The sequence below is a fragment of the Cibotium barometz genome, chromosome 40, assembly GCF_041138505.1.
Source record: "Cibotium barometz isolate CiBa-2024 chromosome 40, ASM4113850v1, whole genome shotgun sequence".
Classification (NCBI taxonomy): Eukaryota; Viridiplantae; Streptophyta; class Polypodiopsida; order Cyatheales; family Cibotiaceae; genus Cibotium; species Cibotium barometz.
The window spans coordinates 15,474,544-15,488,228 of record NC_141085.1 but is presented as its reverse complement, the minus strand read 5'-3'; the positions used below and the strand labels follow the sequence as shown (position 1 = coordinate 15,488,228).

The window sequence follows — 13,685 nt, the reverse complement described above, 5'->3', positions numbered from 1 at the left end:
GTCGAGCCATACGGCTTCGTGGGTGCCTCGATCTCGGAACTTCGTACAGAACTGACGAATCCGTCGACCGAAACCATGCTTCCATCGATGAAGAAGGATCTGCTCAGGCTCAATCACTTCTGCCTCGTCTACCACGTCTGGCTGCTGTTCATTTGAAACATCAAACACTTCTGGACCAACATATGGTTTTAGCCAAGAAACATGGAAAACATCATGCATTGTCCAACTGGCAGGCAACTTTAACTTCATTGAGACATCACTTATCTTCTTAACTATTGGAAAAGGGCCAAAACTATGGAATGAAAGCTTGGGACAACGTTTGCCCACTTGTTTCAATCTCTGCTTCATGATACGCAAATAGACCCAATCCCCTTCCTTGAAGTGGACATCTCGTCTAGACTTATTTGCCTGTCTGCTATATGCTTCCTGAGCTTTGGTCAAGCGGTCCTTGACTGACTCAATGATCTCGGAAAATGCTTCCGTGGTTTTATTAGCCTCTAAAGATGGAGACACCATTCTCGTCAAAAGAGAAGAAAAATGGCGACCAAAGGCTGCTTCATATGGAGTCCGTCCGACACTGGATGAATGAGTGTCGTTCAAGATAGCTTGGACCAACGGAAGATAGTGCTCCCATTTGGACTGCTGGTCATGACAATATGGCTTGAGGACATCGAAGGCCAACTGATTATAAATTTCTGTCTGGCCATCTGTCTGGGGATGGAATGCACTAGACAACTGCAACTTAGTTCCAAAGTTTTCAAATAATGCCCTCCAGAAATGCGAGGTAAACTTGGAATCTCTGTCTGATGTTATGGTGCTAGGCAAACCACAAATTGGATACCAATGCTTGAGAAACAGACGGGCTACGTCCTTGGCTGTGGCCGTATGCTTGCATGGGATGAGCATGCAGAACTTACTAAAGCGATCCACAATGGTAAAACACTGAGTGTTACGGGATCCAGTGGATGCTGGTAGAGGCCCTACAAAGTCCATAGATATGTCGATGAAAGGTCCGTCAGGGATAGGCAAAGGTTGAAGTAAACCTGCCTTCTTTGTATGGGGAACCTTGACTTTTTGACAAATCTTACAGGCTTGTACATGTGCATAGACATCGCGCCTCATCTTTGGCCAATAAAAGGACCGTTCTAATTTCTCGAGGGTACTGTTGATACCCCTATGTCCTCCAACTAAGGAGTCATGGGCATCGTGGAGAAGAGCGGAACGCTTTTCCCGAGTAACACAGAGACGGTTCTTGTAGAACAACCAACCGTTCTGTACTGAATAGTGGCCAGGCTCAGAAGTGAGGGCCAAACTATACTGAGTACCAAACTCAGGGGAGTCGACATATTGGTCTTTCATACTATCCAAGTCCTTCCCCGTGATTTCGAGAATGGTAGCTTCTTGGACTGCCTGGATGCTGGACTTTCGATTGAGAGCATCTGCTACTGGGTTATGCTTACCAGGGATGTATTCAATCATACCTCCAAACTGTTGGAAGATTTGACTCCACCTGGCCTGTCGATCACTCCACTGGGCACTTGGCATAGTCTGAAGCCACTTAAGTGCTTGGTGGTCTGTTTTCACTGTGAAAGCCTGTCCATAAAGAAAAGGCTTCCAATGTTTGAGCGCTGTGATCACACCCAAAAGCTCTTTGTCATATACCGAATAATTCTTTTCGGCGACATCCAACTTTCTGCTGTAATAGGCCACGGGTCTATTGTCCTGCTGGAGGACTGCACCTATGGCTACATTGCTGGCATCGGTGATGACCTCGAAAGGTTCGTCCCATGATGCTAACTTTAATACAGGTGCTTCTGAGGCAGCTTTCTGGAGTGCACAGAATGCATCAAGTGCCTTACCTGTAACTGAGACTTTCTGCTTGCGAGTCTTCACCCCCTTGAGCAAGTCGGTAAGAGGTGCTGCAAGGTTGGAAAACTGATGGACATGTGTGCTATAGGCCTGACAAAGACCTACGAATGAACGGATTTCTTGGGCGGTCTTAGGAATGTCCCAATCTAAGATCTCCTGAACCTTTGATGGGTCCAGTCTAATTCCATCGGAATCGATGTTGTAGCCCAAATACTGAACTTCCTTAACACCAAAGATAGACTTTTTGGCGTTTATGTAGAGCTGATTATCTCGCAAAAGTTGCAAGACTTTCTCCACATCTTTCTCATGTTGCTCCGCAGTGGCTGAGAAGACTAGTATGTCATCAAGGAATATGAAAACACACTTCCCAATGTGGACTGCGAAAATCCTAGACATCATCTTATTGAACGTTGCGGGTGCATTTGTAAGCCCAAAAGGCATGACTACGAACTCGTAGTGACCACGCTCTGTCCTGAAAGCTGTTTTTGGAATGTCAGCTTCAAAAATGCGGACCTGATGGTAACCACTCTTGAGGTCGATCTTAGTGAAAAACTTAGCACCGTCTAAACGCTCCAAAATGTACTCTATCCTGGGCATAGGAAACTTATTCTTGATAGTGAGTTTGTTTAATGCCTTGTAGTCTACACAAAGGTGTGCAGACTTGTCCTTCTTTTGGACAAATAGGATAGGTGCAACAAATGGGGAGGAAGAAGGCCGAATGAATCTGGCTCGGAGAAGCTCAGATAACTGCTTTTCTAACTCGCCCTCTAAAGTCTTGGAAAGACGATAGGGAAACCTGCTAGGAGGATCTGATCCAGGGACCAAATCAATGTGATGGTCCTCAAGGCGAGAGGGTGGGAGACTGGGTGGGAGATCGTCCCTAAGCATAATGTCCTGGTGTTTGGATAGGAGGTCTGCTAACTGAGGGACTGAAGATGTAATGGATGCTACTAATGAGGGAGGGGCTGTTTGAGCACGAACATAAAGAAGTGCTCCTTCTGCTTCCTTGCGGATAGCTCGTCGAGCTTGGAGATGTGAAATCAATGGGATGCCAAGAATGCTTCTATCCCCCCGAATCATGACAGGCTCAGGAAAACCTTTACAAATAGTAAAAGTGTCCTGCCCCCAATTGGGAATAGGCTCATACTGACGGAACCACTGAATTCCTAAGATCATGTCACACCCCAACAAAGGTGAGACGATGAAATCTCGTTGAAATGACGCCTTCTGAACTTCAAAGGCAAACTGCTGTGCCTTCTGGGAAATGTGGGTGCGAAGACTAGGTGTAAACCCGTCCACATCCAGATGATATGGGACTAAAGTGCAGTTCAATTTATTAGCCAACTGGGGAGAGATGGCGTCTTCAGAACTGTCCATATCGAAAAGGACTACAAACAGTCGGCCCTGGGCAGAGCCATAAGCTCGGATGAGGCTCTTCTGAGCAGCATCGCTCTCACCCTCCTGCTTAGCATCAAATACCATGGATGGCATAGGAATAATGGAAGGTAAAAGTTGAACTGCATTTGAGGTAGTAGGCGGGGCTGGAGGAGCTGGGGAGGCTGTGGCAACTGTGGCAGAAGGGGCTTTGGCAGCTTGTGCCGCTTGCCATTTGTGGCAATCCCTCTTACCATGCCCTATAATATGACAGAAAAAACATCTATTTTCTGACTGGTACTTCCTTTGCTCCTCTGGAGGAAGATAACCTCCAGTAATGCTTGCTTTAGCGTTTTCATCAGGGGTTTTCTTAGGTTCTTTATCCTTCTTACCCCCTGAACTGGAGTTATTACTGCTGTCCTTCTTAGCATCTTTAGAAGATGCGTTACCTTTCCCTGTCTGTGCAGCTGATTGCTGTTGCTGGGGTTTGGTACTGGACTGAGATGCCTGCTTGGGCTTGCCCCCGTTGAGCTTCATTTCTTCATTCTGAGCGAGAGTCAAAGCCCGGTGATATGTACTTGGTTCAAAGTTACGAACTGTGAACCGAATGTTGGAGTCCAATCCACGAATGAATTGCTCCATCTTGGCCTGCTCATATAAAAGTACTTATAATGGCTATCTGAACATTCCTATTTTCAGCTTTCTTTTCTCATTTAACCATGGATGCATAGGATGTATGCGATGTCTTTAAGCTTCACTGCCATGGTACCCAAGTAGAGGCTTTTACTACAGTTCTCTCACCATTTTCAATCATAGAAACATTGAAAATTTTGTATCTCCTTTGTTCCCACTTTGGCCATTTCAACATTAGTTGTATGTACCCCTTCTTTGGCATTCCTTCCCCTCTTCAATCTTTGAGAAAGAACCGACACAAAAGCATCATCTTTCTTGTAGAAGGACCACAGGTTAAACACGTAAACTATCTCATTTTGTATGCCATCTTCCTTACATCTCTTCAAAGACTTGTGGGAATGGATGATCTCAATTGAGCCACTTGGTCCAACACAAGTACAATTATCACTAAACACAAACCCTTCTCATTTCACGATAGTCAAAGACTCTTTTCACCTAGTTTATTACATAGGCGTTCCACACATGTGACACATGAACATGATCTACTTGTCTATCCTCTTTGTAAGAAATAGATCCATCATCCCTTGAATTATTGTCCATGCTCTCACTTCCCACAAGAGAGACTTCCACTTGCTTCTCTTTGACGACTTCTTTACTTGAAGAGTCATGGCTGTCCACAAGTTCATTTTCAGTCGTAATGGCATGCATAAAATCTCCTTTGCACGTTGATATCACCATATTCTTTTGAAACCTACTCATAATAATGATAATGTTTCAAAGGAGCTATAGACTAAAGTGAACTATATATGGAATGCGATCAAGCTCACGTTGGTGTTCCCGAGCGGCGAGTTCAGCCTGACGCCGGTCTTCGTCGATCCTGCGCTGGGCTTCCTCATAGTCCCGTCTTTCTTCTTTTCTCTTCTCCTTCGGGCCTCGTCCTCTTTCCTTTGTTGTTCCATCTGAAAGAAGGGGAGATGTAGTCGGGTGCTGCTGGAGGTGTAGAAGGACGTGCTGCTGCCTCCAAGAGTTGGAGACGCTCCATGAGTAGCTGGTTCTGAGCTCTAAGAAGAGCTATGGTGTCTGCTGTAGGCGGAAGAACAAGGTCTCCTTCGGGGGAGACGTCTTCCGGCTGATGAGTACTCTCTCCTGTAGACATGATGCTGAAGTCGGTGGTCGTGCCGGAACGCAATCTAACCATCCAAGGATGCCCCCACGCTAGGATACGGTGTGTGTGGACTATCTGAATCTGATACCAATGTGATATGCAACGGAAGTCTTTGTATTGGAAGATCCTGTCACACAAATGCTCACACCGTCTTCTGTATCCTGAGTTTCGTGAGTTTAGCAATCCATTTCATTACTTCAAACTTTAAAGAGATGAGAGAGAGATAGATGAGAACTGTACACCAGATTGGGTCCCGAATTACCCACTGAAGGGCCCCCTATCCCGATAACGAGATAGTATTTGCTTTATTTCTTTAGAGAGAATGACTGTGGACTGTAGATAAGCCAAACGCAAGATCTCGGAGGATCAGAGAGTGGCTGATCTGTACACTGCTGTAGAAACACCTCGATGACCTGATCTCGAGCCTATGCACTCTTCCCAAGGGCATGAGGAAGGGTTGCACACCTGAGGCTGAGAGAAGACGAAGGTGGACTGTTCTACACTATGTTAGAATGCTGAAAACACTTGTGAATGCTGTGTTACCTTCACTAGATGACTGCTGCATGTGTGGATGATGCACAGAAGGCTGGAGACTGATGTAAAGTGCTGATTCAGGGCTGGAAACTGATGCAAACTGTTGATTCAGGGCTGGAAACTGCTGTGGACAGAAACGCAGACCTGTAGGGAAGCTGCTGAACTGAACACGCAGGTGTTCTGAGGCTGCTGGACAGATGCAGAAAACACTGGCTGAAACCTGGCGTTGAACTGGGGCTGATCTATATGCTGAATCTAGGCCTGAAGTGATGCTGAATACAGGCTGATTGGAGGCTGATAGCAGGCGCCTAGGGCTGACTGAAGCAAGGGGTTCTCAAGGGGCTGGAGAAGCAAGCTTATGAGCTCCAAGGGCTGGATTAGTCTAGGGCTGAAGGCAAGGATACTCCTAGGGCTGAGGAGGAGAGCTCTTAGCACAATGAAGACTGAATGAGAAAATAGGCTCTAGGCAAGCCTATTTATACTAACTGGAGGTTGGTCATTTAATAAAGTTTATATTTATAAATGCCCAATAATGCAAATAATGCTAAATAAATACTAATAAACATGGAAAAAATACCAGATAAATCCCAGTAAATTCCCTAAGGCTTCGGGGATGTTCTAAATGATGCACAGGCATATGAATGCATAATATGCAGGATGCAGAGTGCTTTTTGATGCAAACCCTAAGGCTTCTACTGACGCTACATGCATGAGTGATTCTCTCCAAGTGGGTTAAGGGACTTGACTGACTGACTGACCCACTAAGGCTGAGGAATGACCTACGTAGCTCGTGCCTAACTTGTCCTGGACTGAGGATGTACAATGGGGTCACGGTGTACGACAATTATCATCCTATTGGGTTCTAAAACTGTACAACTGCTGCACTTCTGATGATGAGCCATCTTGTCACCATGCACTGAGTGCAGAGTGCATGTGACATTCACGGTGTTGGCATGAGTAGAGCCCTGGACAGCAGTTGGTGGTCCTCTTTTTCGCGTGTGGAGTGTCATAGACTTGTGGCATCTTTTGAAACCGAACGGGAACCCGGAACGATATACAGATAATTCACATGCCAAGCAAAGATAAGAAAACACAGTGGAAATAACCATAAACATTGTCAAAACACAGCACTGAGCCGGAACGGCTGGCTCCCCTAGGAACTTCTTTATTCAGATAGAAGCTTTTACAATAAACCAAGGTGCAGGTGCATACAGCACCGGATTTTCCACAAAGCATCAGCACAAATCTCTTGCCCAGATCTCAGTCTAGAGCCAAGATATAAACATAGCTCCAAAAAGCCATCCGATAAACTGTCTCAAAACAGTCCCATAATCAGCCCATAGACTGTCCATTAAACAACCCATAAACTGTCCATAAAACAGTCTGTCCATGAGTCAGCCCATAAACAAGTCGACCAGCCCCATCAAGCTCTAGGAGAAGGCGGCAGCCATGTGGCTGTTCTGGAAGTGGTCGACCAGCTCTAGGGCTGCACTGGAAGAAAACGGCCACCTCTATAGGAGGCAAGGAACAAATCAGCCAGCCCTGTAGGGGGTAAGGAGCAAGTCGGCCAGTCCTGTAGGAGGTAGGGAGCAAGTCGGCCAGCAGAGGAGAGAGAGAAAGCTCCAGAGAGATGCGCCTGCCTCAAAACTGCCCCAAAGCCATGCCATAAAGTTGAGTTGAGTTGCTATATTTGCCACACATGTCCTGTCATGTCAAGCTTCACAAGCAAGACATGTCCTGTCATGTCAAGCCTCACAAGCCATACATGTTACCATGTCAAGCCTCAGAAGCCATACATGTTCTGTCATGTCAAGCCATACATGTTACCATGTCAAGCCTCAGAAGCCACACATGTTTTGTCAAGCGGCAAGCCTCACAAGCCATACATGTTCTCTCATGTCAAGTCTCAGAAGCCATACATGTTCTATCATGTCAAGCCTCACAAGTCATACATGTTACCATGTCAACCCTCACAAGCCACACATGTTCTGTCATGTCAAGCCTCACAAGCCATACATGTTTTCTCAAGTCAAGCCTTAGAAGCCATACATGTTTTGTCATGTCAAGCCTCACAAGCCATACATGTATTGTCATGTTAGGTTTCATAAGCCATACATGCTCTGTCATGTCAAAGCTCAGAAACCACACATGTTCTGTCATGTCAAGCCTCAGAAACCATACATGTTCTGTCATGTCAAGTTTCACAAGCCACACATGTCCTGTCATGTCAAGTCTCAGAAACCATACATGTTCTGTTATGTTAAGTTTCACAAGCCACACATGTTATATCATGTTAGGCTTCATAAGCCATACATGCTCTCTTGCCATGTCAGTGGGCTCACACAAGAGTCCTTCCTGGGAATCCATCCACATACATGCAAAAGACAAACTCGTGTTGACATGTCAGTGAGCTCACACCGAAGTCCTTCCGGGGATCCATCCACATACATGCAAAAAGGATGTGCCATGGCATGCTCGATGTGAGAAATCCTTCTCCGCAGAACTGCCATGTTGTCTCCAAAACAGCTCATAGACTAGAATCAGCCAATCCACGATATTGATAAATAATTCATAGTTTTGTAACCGCATATGCGACAGATTCTAGTGTCCCATACCACTAGAATACTCCCCATATGAGATCCTTGTGTAGGTGACAGTTCTAGCATCCCATACTGCTAGGAGCCTCCAATACACAAGACCAAAACCATAAACTATTCATTAAAACCATAGAGAAGCCTTTTCCAGAATCAGAATGTTTTCCACACGCCTTTCAGAAAAATAACTTTCCTGAAACACATCTCAAGATAGACATGAGAAACATTCTCCACTTGTATCAGCAAGGGAGTTCAACATGTACAAAATTCCAAATATTGGCAAAAAGCATCAACTTGGTAAAAATCAAAGTATACTTAGCTTTCCTTTGCCAGTTTCGTCGTGAAGCCAAAATACATATCTCCTCAGCATACACATAAGATACCTTGAGATAGAGCTCCATATAACTCGCTTGAACAAAATTTGATTCAAAATCTAGAATAGTCCATATGGAACGAGTGCTGAACACGGGCACATAAAACCAACTCCATACTTCGAGGATAAATTCTGTGAATCCATAAATCCTTACGCCAAGCTGTGTACTGCACATGCTCTGGACATATGACTGCTTCCATAAGCCCAATAGCCAAACTGTTGATCACTATAGTCCCCACTTTTGATCTTTTCTCTTTCTCATTGTTGGAAGGAAGCCTCTGCTTCCGAGAAAGCCTGAGCTTGGATACCAATGAAACCGAACGGGAACCCGGAATGATATACAAATACTTCACATGCCAAGCAAAGATATGAAAACACAGCGGAAATAACCATAAACACTGTCAAAACACAACACTGAGTTGGAACGGCCAGTCCCCCATAGGAACTTCTTTATTCAGATAGAAGCTTTTACAATAAACCAAGGGGGTGCATACAGCACCGGATTTACTACCAAGAATTAGCACAAATCTCTTGCCCAGATCTCAATCTAGAGCCAAGATATAAACATAGCTCCAAAAAGCCATCCGATAAACTGGCTCAAAAACAGTCCCATAATCAGCTCATAATTAGCACATAGACTGTCCATAAAACAGCCCATAAACTGTCCATAAAACAGTCCGTTCATAAGTTAGCCCATAAACAAGTTGACCAGCCCCATCAAGCTCTGGGAGAAGGCGGCCAGCCATGTGACTGTTCTGGAAGTGGTCGACCAGCTCTAGGGCTGCACTGGAAGAAAACGACCACCTCTATAGGAGGCAAAGAAAAAAATCAGCCAGCCCTGTAGGGGGTAATGAGCAAGTCGGCCAGTCTTATAGGAGGTAGGGAGCAAGTCGGCCAGCAGAGGAGAGAGAGAAAGCTCCAGAGAGATGCGCCTGCCTCAAAACTGCCCCAAAGCCTTCCTTTTATAAAGTCGAGTTGCTATATTTGTAGCACTTTTTCCTTTTTGCCCAAAATAGCTGACCTTGCCCAAAAATATCAACTTTTTAGATTTTCTTGGCTTGTACACCAAGTTTTAGCCCAAAAATATCAACTTTATGCTTTCCTTGGCTCAAAAATATCAACTTTTATACTTTTCCTGGCTTGATGCTCAAGTTTCATCTAGGCGCCTCCTCCTTTTGTCCACCTGTCCATGCCCAAAATAATAGTTGTCACGGTACGAAAATACGATATCGTAAGGGAATTTTTGGTACAATATGAAATTTTCGGATACCGTACGATAAAATACAGTTTTTTTAAAAAACACTTACAAACTATGGAGCTTCAAGCTTGAATGGAGGGAAGGTTGGGGGGGAGAGGAGTCTACAGTGCTCGAGGAACCAGAACATGGAAATGTGTCTCTCCCAGTTGGATCTCCCAATTGTCTCCAAAAAAGAACCTGCATGGGTAATGCAATACCAAACGTCTCCCAGTGTAGCGTTTATGTGACTAAAGGACCGTCCTTGCACAAATACGAGCAGTGCATCTAGGGTGATAGGTTTGGGGACTCCTCTCTAGATCAAAATGGCCATGTCCAAATTTTCGCCCTCGCACATAACTTGAGGATCTGATTGTCTAGCCTACCTATACTAGGGATCTCCAAGTGATGTAGCAAGATTCTCTCATCATACCAATCAAGTGTACACTACCAGTCTACCTTGCTAGATTTTTTAGGTCTCTTAGCAACCCCATATGGAATACTGAGTGGACACGAAAGTTACGAAGTATTGCGGCCATTTGGGATCTTCTTAAAGCAAGATTTCTATATTTTTTTTAGTATTTGGAATTTTTTTCTCAAGGTGGGAGGGGGGGGGGAACCTGTACGATACCGTACCGTACGAACTGTACGGTACGAAATGGGTTCGTACCGGTACGAGAAACAACTATGAATATGTCCAGCTTGTCATTATTGATATGTGACTTACAAATATTATAAGTCACTTTGATGAATAAAATCCCATGCTGCTCATGTTGTATGGCCATCTTTCAGGCCAAACCATGCCAGTAAAATGCTGTAGCTTTCTTCTGTAGAAAATCCCTGTTCACACCTCGGTTCTAGACAGTGTGTGAACCACTGTTTAAGACTGGTGAGGGGACGAAATGGTGACATCTTTAGCCTGCCTCTTCTTCAATGGATCTACCTCCTTTCTGGTTGTTTTCCAACAAGTTTTGGTGGACTGTTTGCTACTGTCCAGCCCCTTTCTCTCTCAGTTTTGAGAGGGGGCTGCTTGTTCCTTGTACCTCGTTCCGCGTTGGAGAAGTGTTGGCGATTGGTTGTGGAGTGTTCAGATTATCAGTGGCACAAAGGCTTGCTTGCAGAGGTGTGCTATTATTGTGGATATGGGTTCCCTCTTGGAGGTATCCTTGTTTTTCAAGAGCAGGTAAGGTTCCCTCCTAGTGGACAGGATCAGGCACTTGCTACAGTACAACAGACAGGACAGTGTCACTGCTACTCTTGTGAAAAGCTGGTTCATTTGGCCAAGGATTGCAAGACCAGAGGTACCGCCTAGGCCAGGACCAAGTTTTCAAAGACGGCTATGATCATATACAGGATGATGACTCTGATACTTCTAGTTTCCCCAAGGCTGCAAAAGCTAGGGAGGACCTGGATGGTCAGCTTCTATAGTTATACAGATAGTTCTCCCCCATGTGCTTCCAGCCCCAAAGGAGGCTTGTGAGTCGTGACGTCCTTTCCCTTCTATATCTTGATCCACATTGCAAAGGATCCTTTAAACTTGTGTTTTTCATGATTTTGTGGTTGATCCTCATCATTTTTGTGATGACATGTCAAGCTGCTGTTTCTGTTTTGATGCATTTTCATGTTTACATAACCAGAGTATTGGCAACTTGCATAGAGTTGTGATAGGCTTTGTCTGACTAGAGAACAGCATCTGAATGCAGAGTGTGGTTCCTCATTAGGTCAATCTGGAGAACACAGTATCAGTGCAAAATGGCTTCTTGTTGGGGGATGCTCGCTCGTTCACCATTTTGGGCGGTCATGTTCAGGCACTATATGAGAGCTGGGAGCTTGAGCGGAAATATTCAGGATTGGCACGGACGGCAACATTGAAAGCAGCTGGAGCAGAGGGTGACAGTGGTCCTCCTCCCTTTCATGGCTTGCATGTGGCTAGGCAGGGAAAACATGATGCAGAGAAACAGCCATCTGTGGTACAGCAATCGCAACAGGGAGGTAAGAGCCTTACCCATGGGTGCTGCTGGTGTGATCAGGTATTTGTACTTGATGATAATGGACATTTACGTTTCCCTTGTGAGCAGGTCTGCATATGAAGGATAATGTTACAAGGGGTGCAGTTGGAGATTTCTCTGGCAAGAAGAGCTTACAGGAGGAAGTTGGTTCTACATCAGGAAGTATGAGTGGAAAGGACAGTAACAAGCTCTCATATCTTCGGGTAAAACCTGGTCATGAACCATACAGGCGTCAACCAATGAAGATCCCTTTGTCTGATGAGGGCTCCCTGGAGGCCAGACATGATGTGTCTAACAACATGATGCCAATATCTCTTTCCAGTTCTGAGGCTTTAACAGTAGGAGCTTCTGCTTCGCATCAGGCTGAGAGTAAGAAAGATCTGGGAGAAGATGTAGGTTTGCCACATGAAGTTCCTGAGAAGTTGAAGGGTATAGATGCACGTGTTGATGCTATTAGAGCTGCAATTGCTCAAGGTGTAGAGATTACACCAATACAGAACCGGGCAGCTGCTCAGAAGCTTCTAGATAAAAGAACTGAGAGCCACTTTAAGAGTGGTGATGGACGCGGTAGAGGTGGAAGGGGAAGAGGGAGAAGGGGCGGGAGACAGCATGACGAGGAAGCTACTCTTACTCTCGATGAATGGGAATCAAGAAGAGGGGTATCGAATGTGTCGGATAATCGAGTGACAAGTACGGAGAGTGATGAGGCATTAGCTCAGAAGCTTCATTACCAGCTAAATGTGGAGAGTAGTGGGGTAAGTTAAGCATTATGTTCATTCTTTTTTTATTTTCTAAATTTTAATTGTAAAAGGTTATGATGACTCTTGTGAGCTTAAGACTTTCTTGCTTTTCTGCTTTTCTCAGTTTGCTACTCCAGGGGCAGTATCTGATGAAGCAGAGCAGATTCGGTTGAACATGTTCAGCTTTGCAGGGGACAGGAGTGTTGATGAATATGGTGGTGGGGGCAGACATGGTGGAAGGGGAAGAGGTAGAGGTAGAGGTAGAGGGAGAAGGCGTGGTCGATAGACGAGTGGTTCGTAAGAAGTATGGAAGTTGAACATGCTAAACCCTGTTTCTAGAATGCATAAGGTTTACCACATGAGTTTAGGTTTATTTTAGATTGAGCAGTAGAGAATGCAATTGTTTTATGTGTACATTTCTTCAACTCAAGCCTTGAGAGAGAATATCCATGCTTACTAATCTTTGTAACTTGATCTCCATACTTTGATAGTAGCAACCTTTATTCTGACTCGAGAATGAGTTGGCTGTTCAGTTTTAGGTGTTCTTCCCTTTGATTTTGCGGTGATGGCTTAAATTTTTTTGGGTAGGGATGTGAGTAAAATATGCACATCTTTCTATCCCATGTTAGTTGACTGTCCAGCTTATGGAGAAGAAACATTTATCACTGATTTCACCACGTTTGCTCAAGTTGCAACAAATAGCTGAAATTACGGGGGTTGTGCATTGGGACACGCTGATGATGAACGCATGGCTTGGTTTGCTTCATTTGTATCTCCTTATGGAAGAAATTTTGAATGCTTATTTTAGCCATGTAATACATCTTTGAAAATTTTGGACTAGCTGTTGATAATCAGGCACAATTGTCTATCCTTCCTAAAGCCATGGCTTGGATGGTGCTTTTGTTGATGGGCACTTGAACGTGTGACAGGCCTTCGATGCACATTTCAGGTCTTGGACACTTTTCTACCCTTTATCAGTTTTTTTTCTGTCTTTGAGAGACTATCTAGATGCACCGGCATGCGGACATTCCCCTTACAGTGATGCACTTGCATGTGTTACGCAACCAAATATCAAACCGAGGACCTCCTCCTTCAAGCTTCAAGCTCCAGCTAGTTAGGCTACGTGGCGATGATCTCTACCCTTGATCAATTAAGAGTGC

At 44.8% G+C, this 13,685-nt stretch overlaps 1 protein-coding gene across 1 annotated transcript in view; it reads left to right on the top strand.

Moving 5' to 3' along the window:
* The window catches only part of LOC147615240 (tudor domain protein (DUF1767)), a 55,426-nt gene extending 42,390 nt beyond the window's left edge, over positions 1-13,036 (top strand). The window contains exons 3-5 of the mRNA XM_086779297.1: positions 11,498-11,768; positions 11,855-12,540; positions 12,650-13,036. Of these exons, the coding sequence (XP_086635423.1) occupies positions 11,498-11,768; positions 11,855-12,540; positions 12,650-12,811 (1,119 nt within the window). The 3' untranslated portion in view covers positions 12,812-13,036. The remainder of the gene's footprint in view (positions 1-11,497; positions 11,769-11,854; positions 12,541-12,649) is intronic.
* Positions 13,037-13,685: the final 649 nt, after the last annotated feature.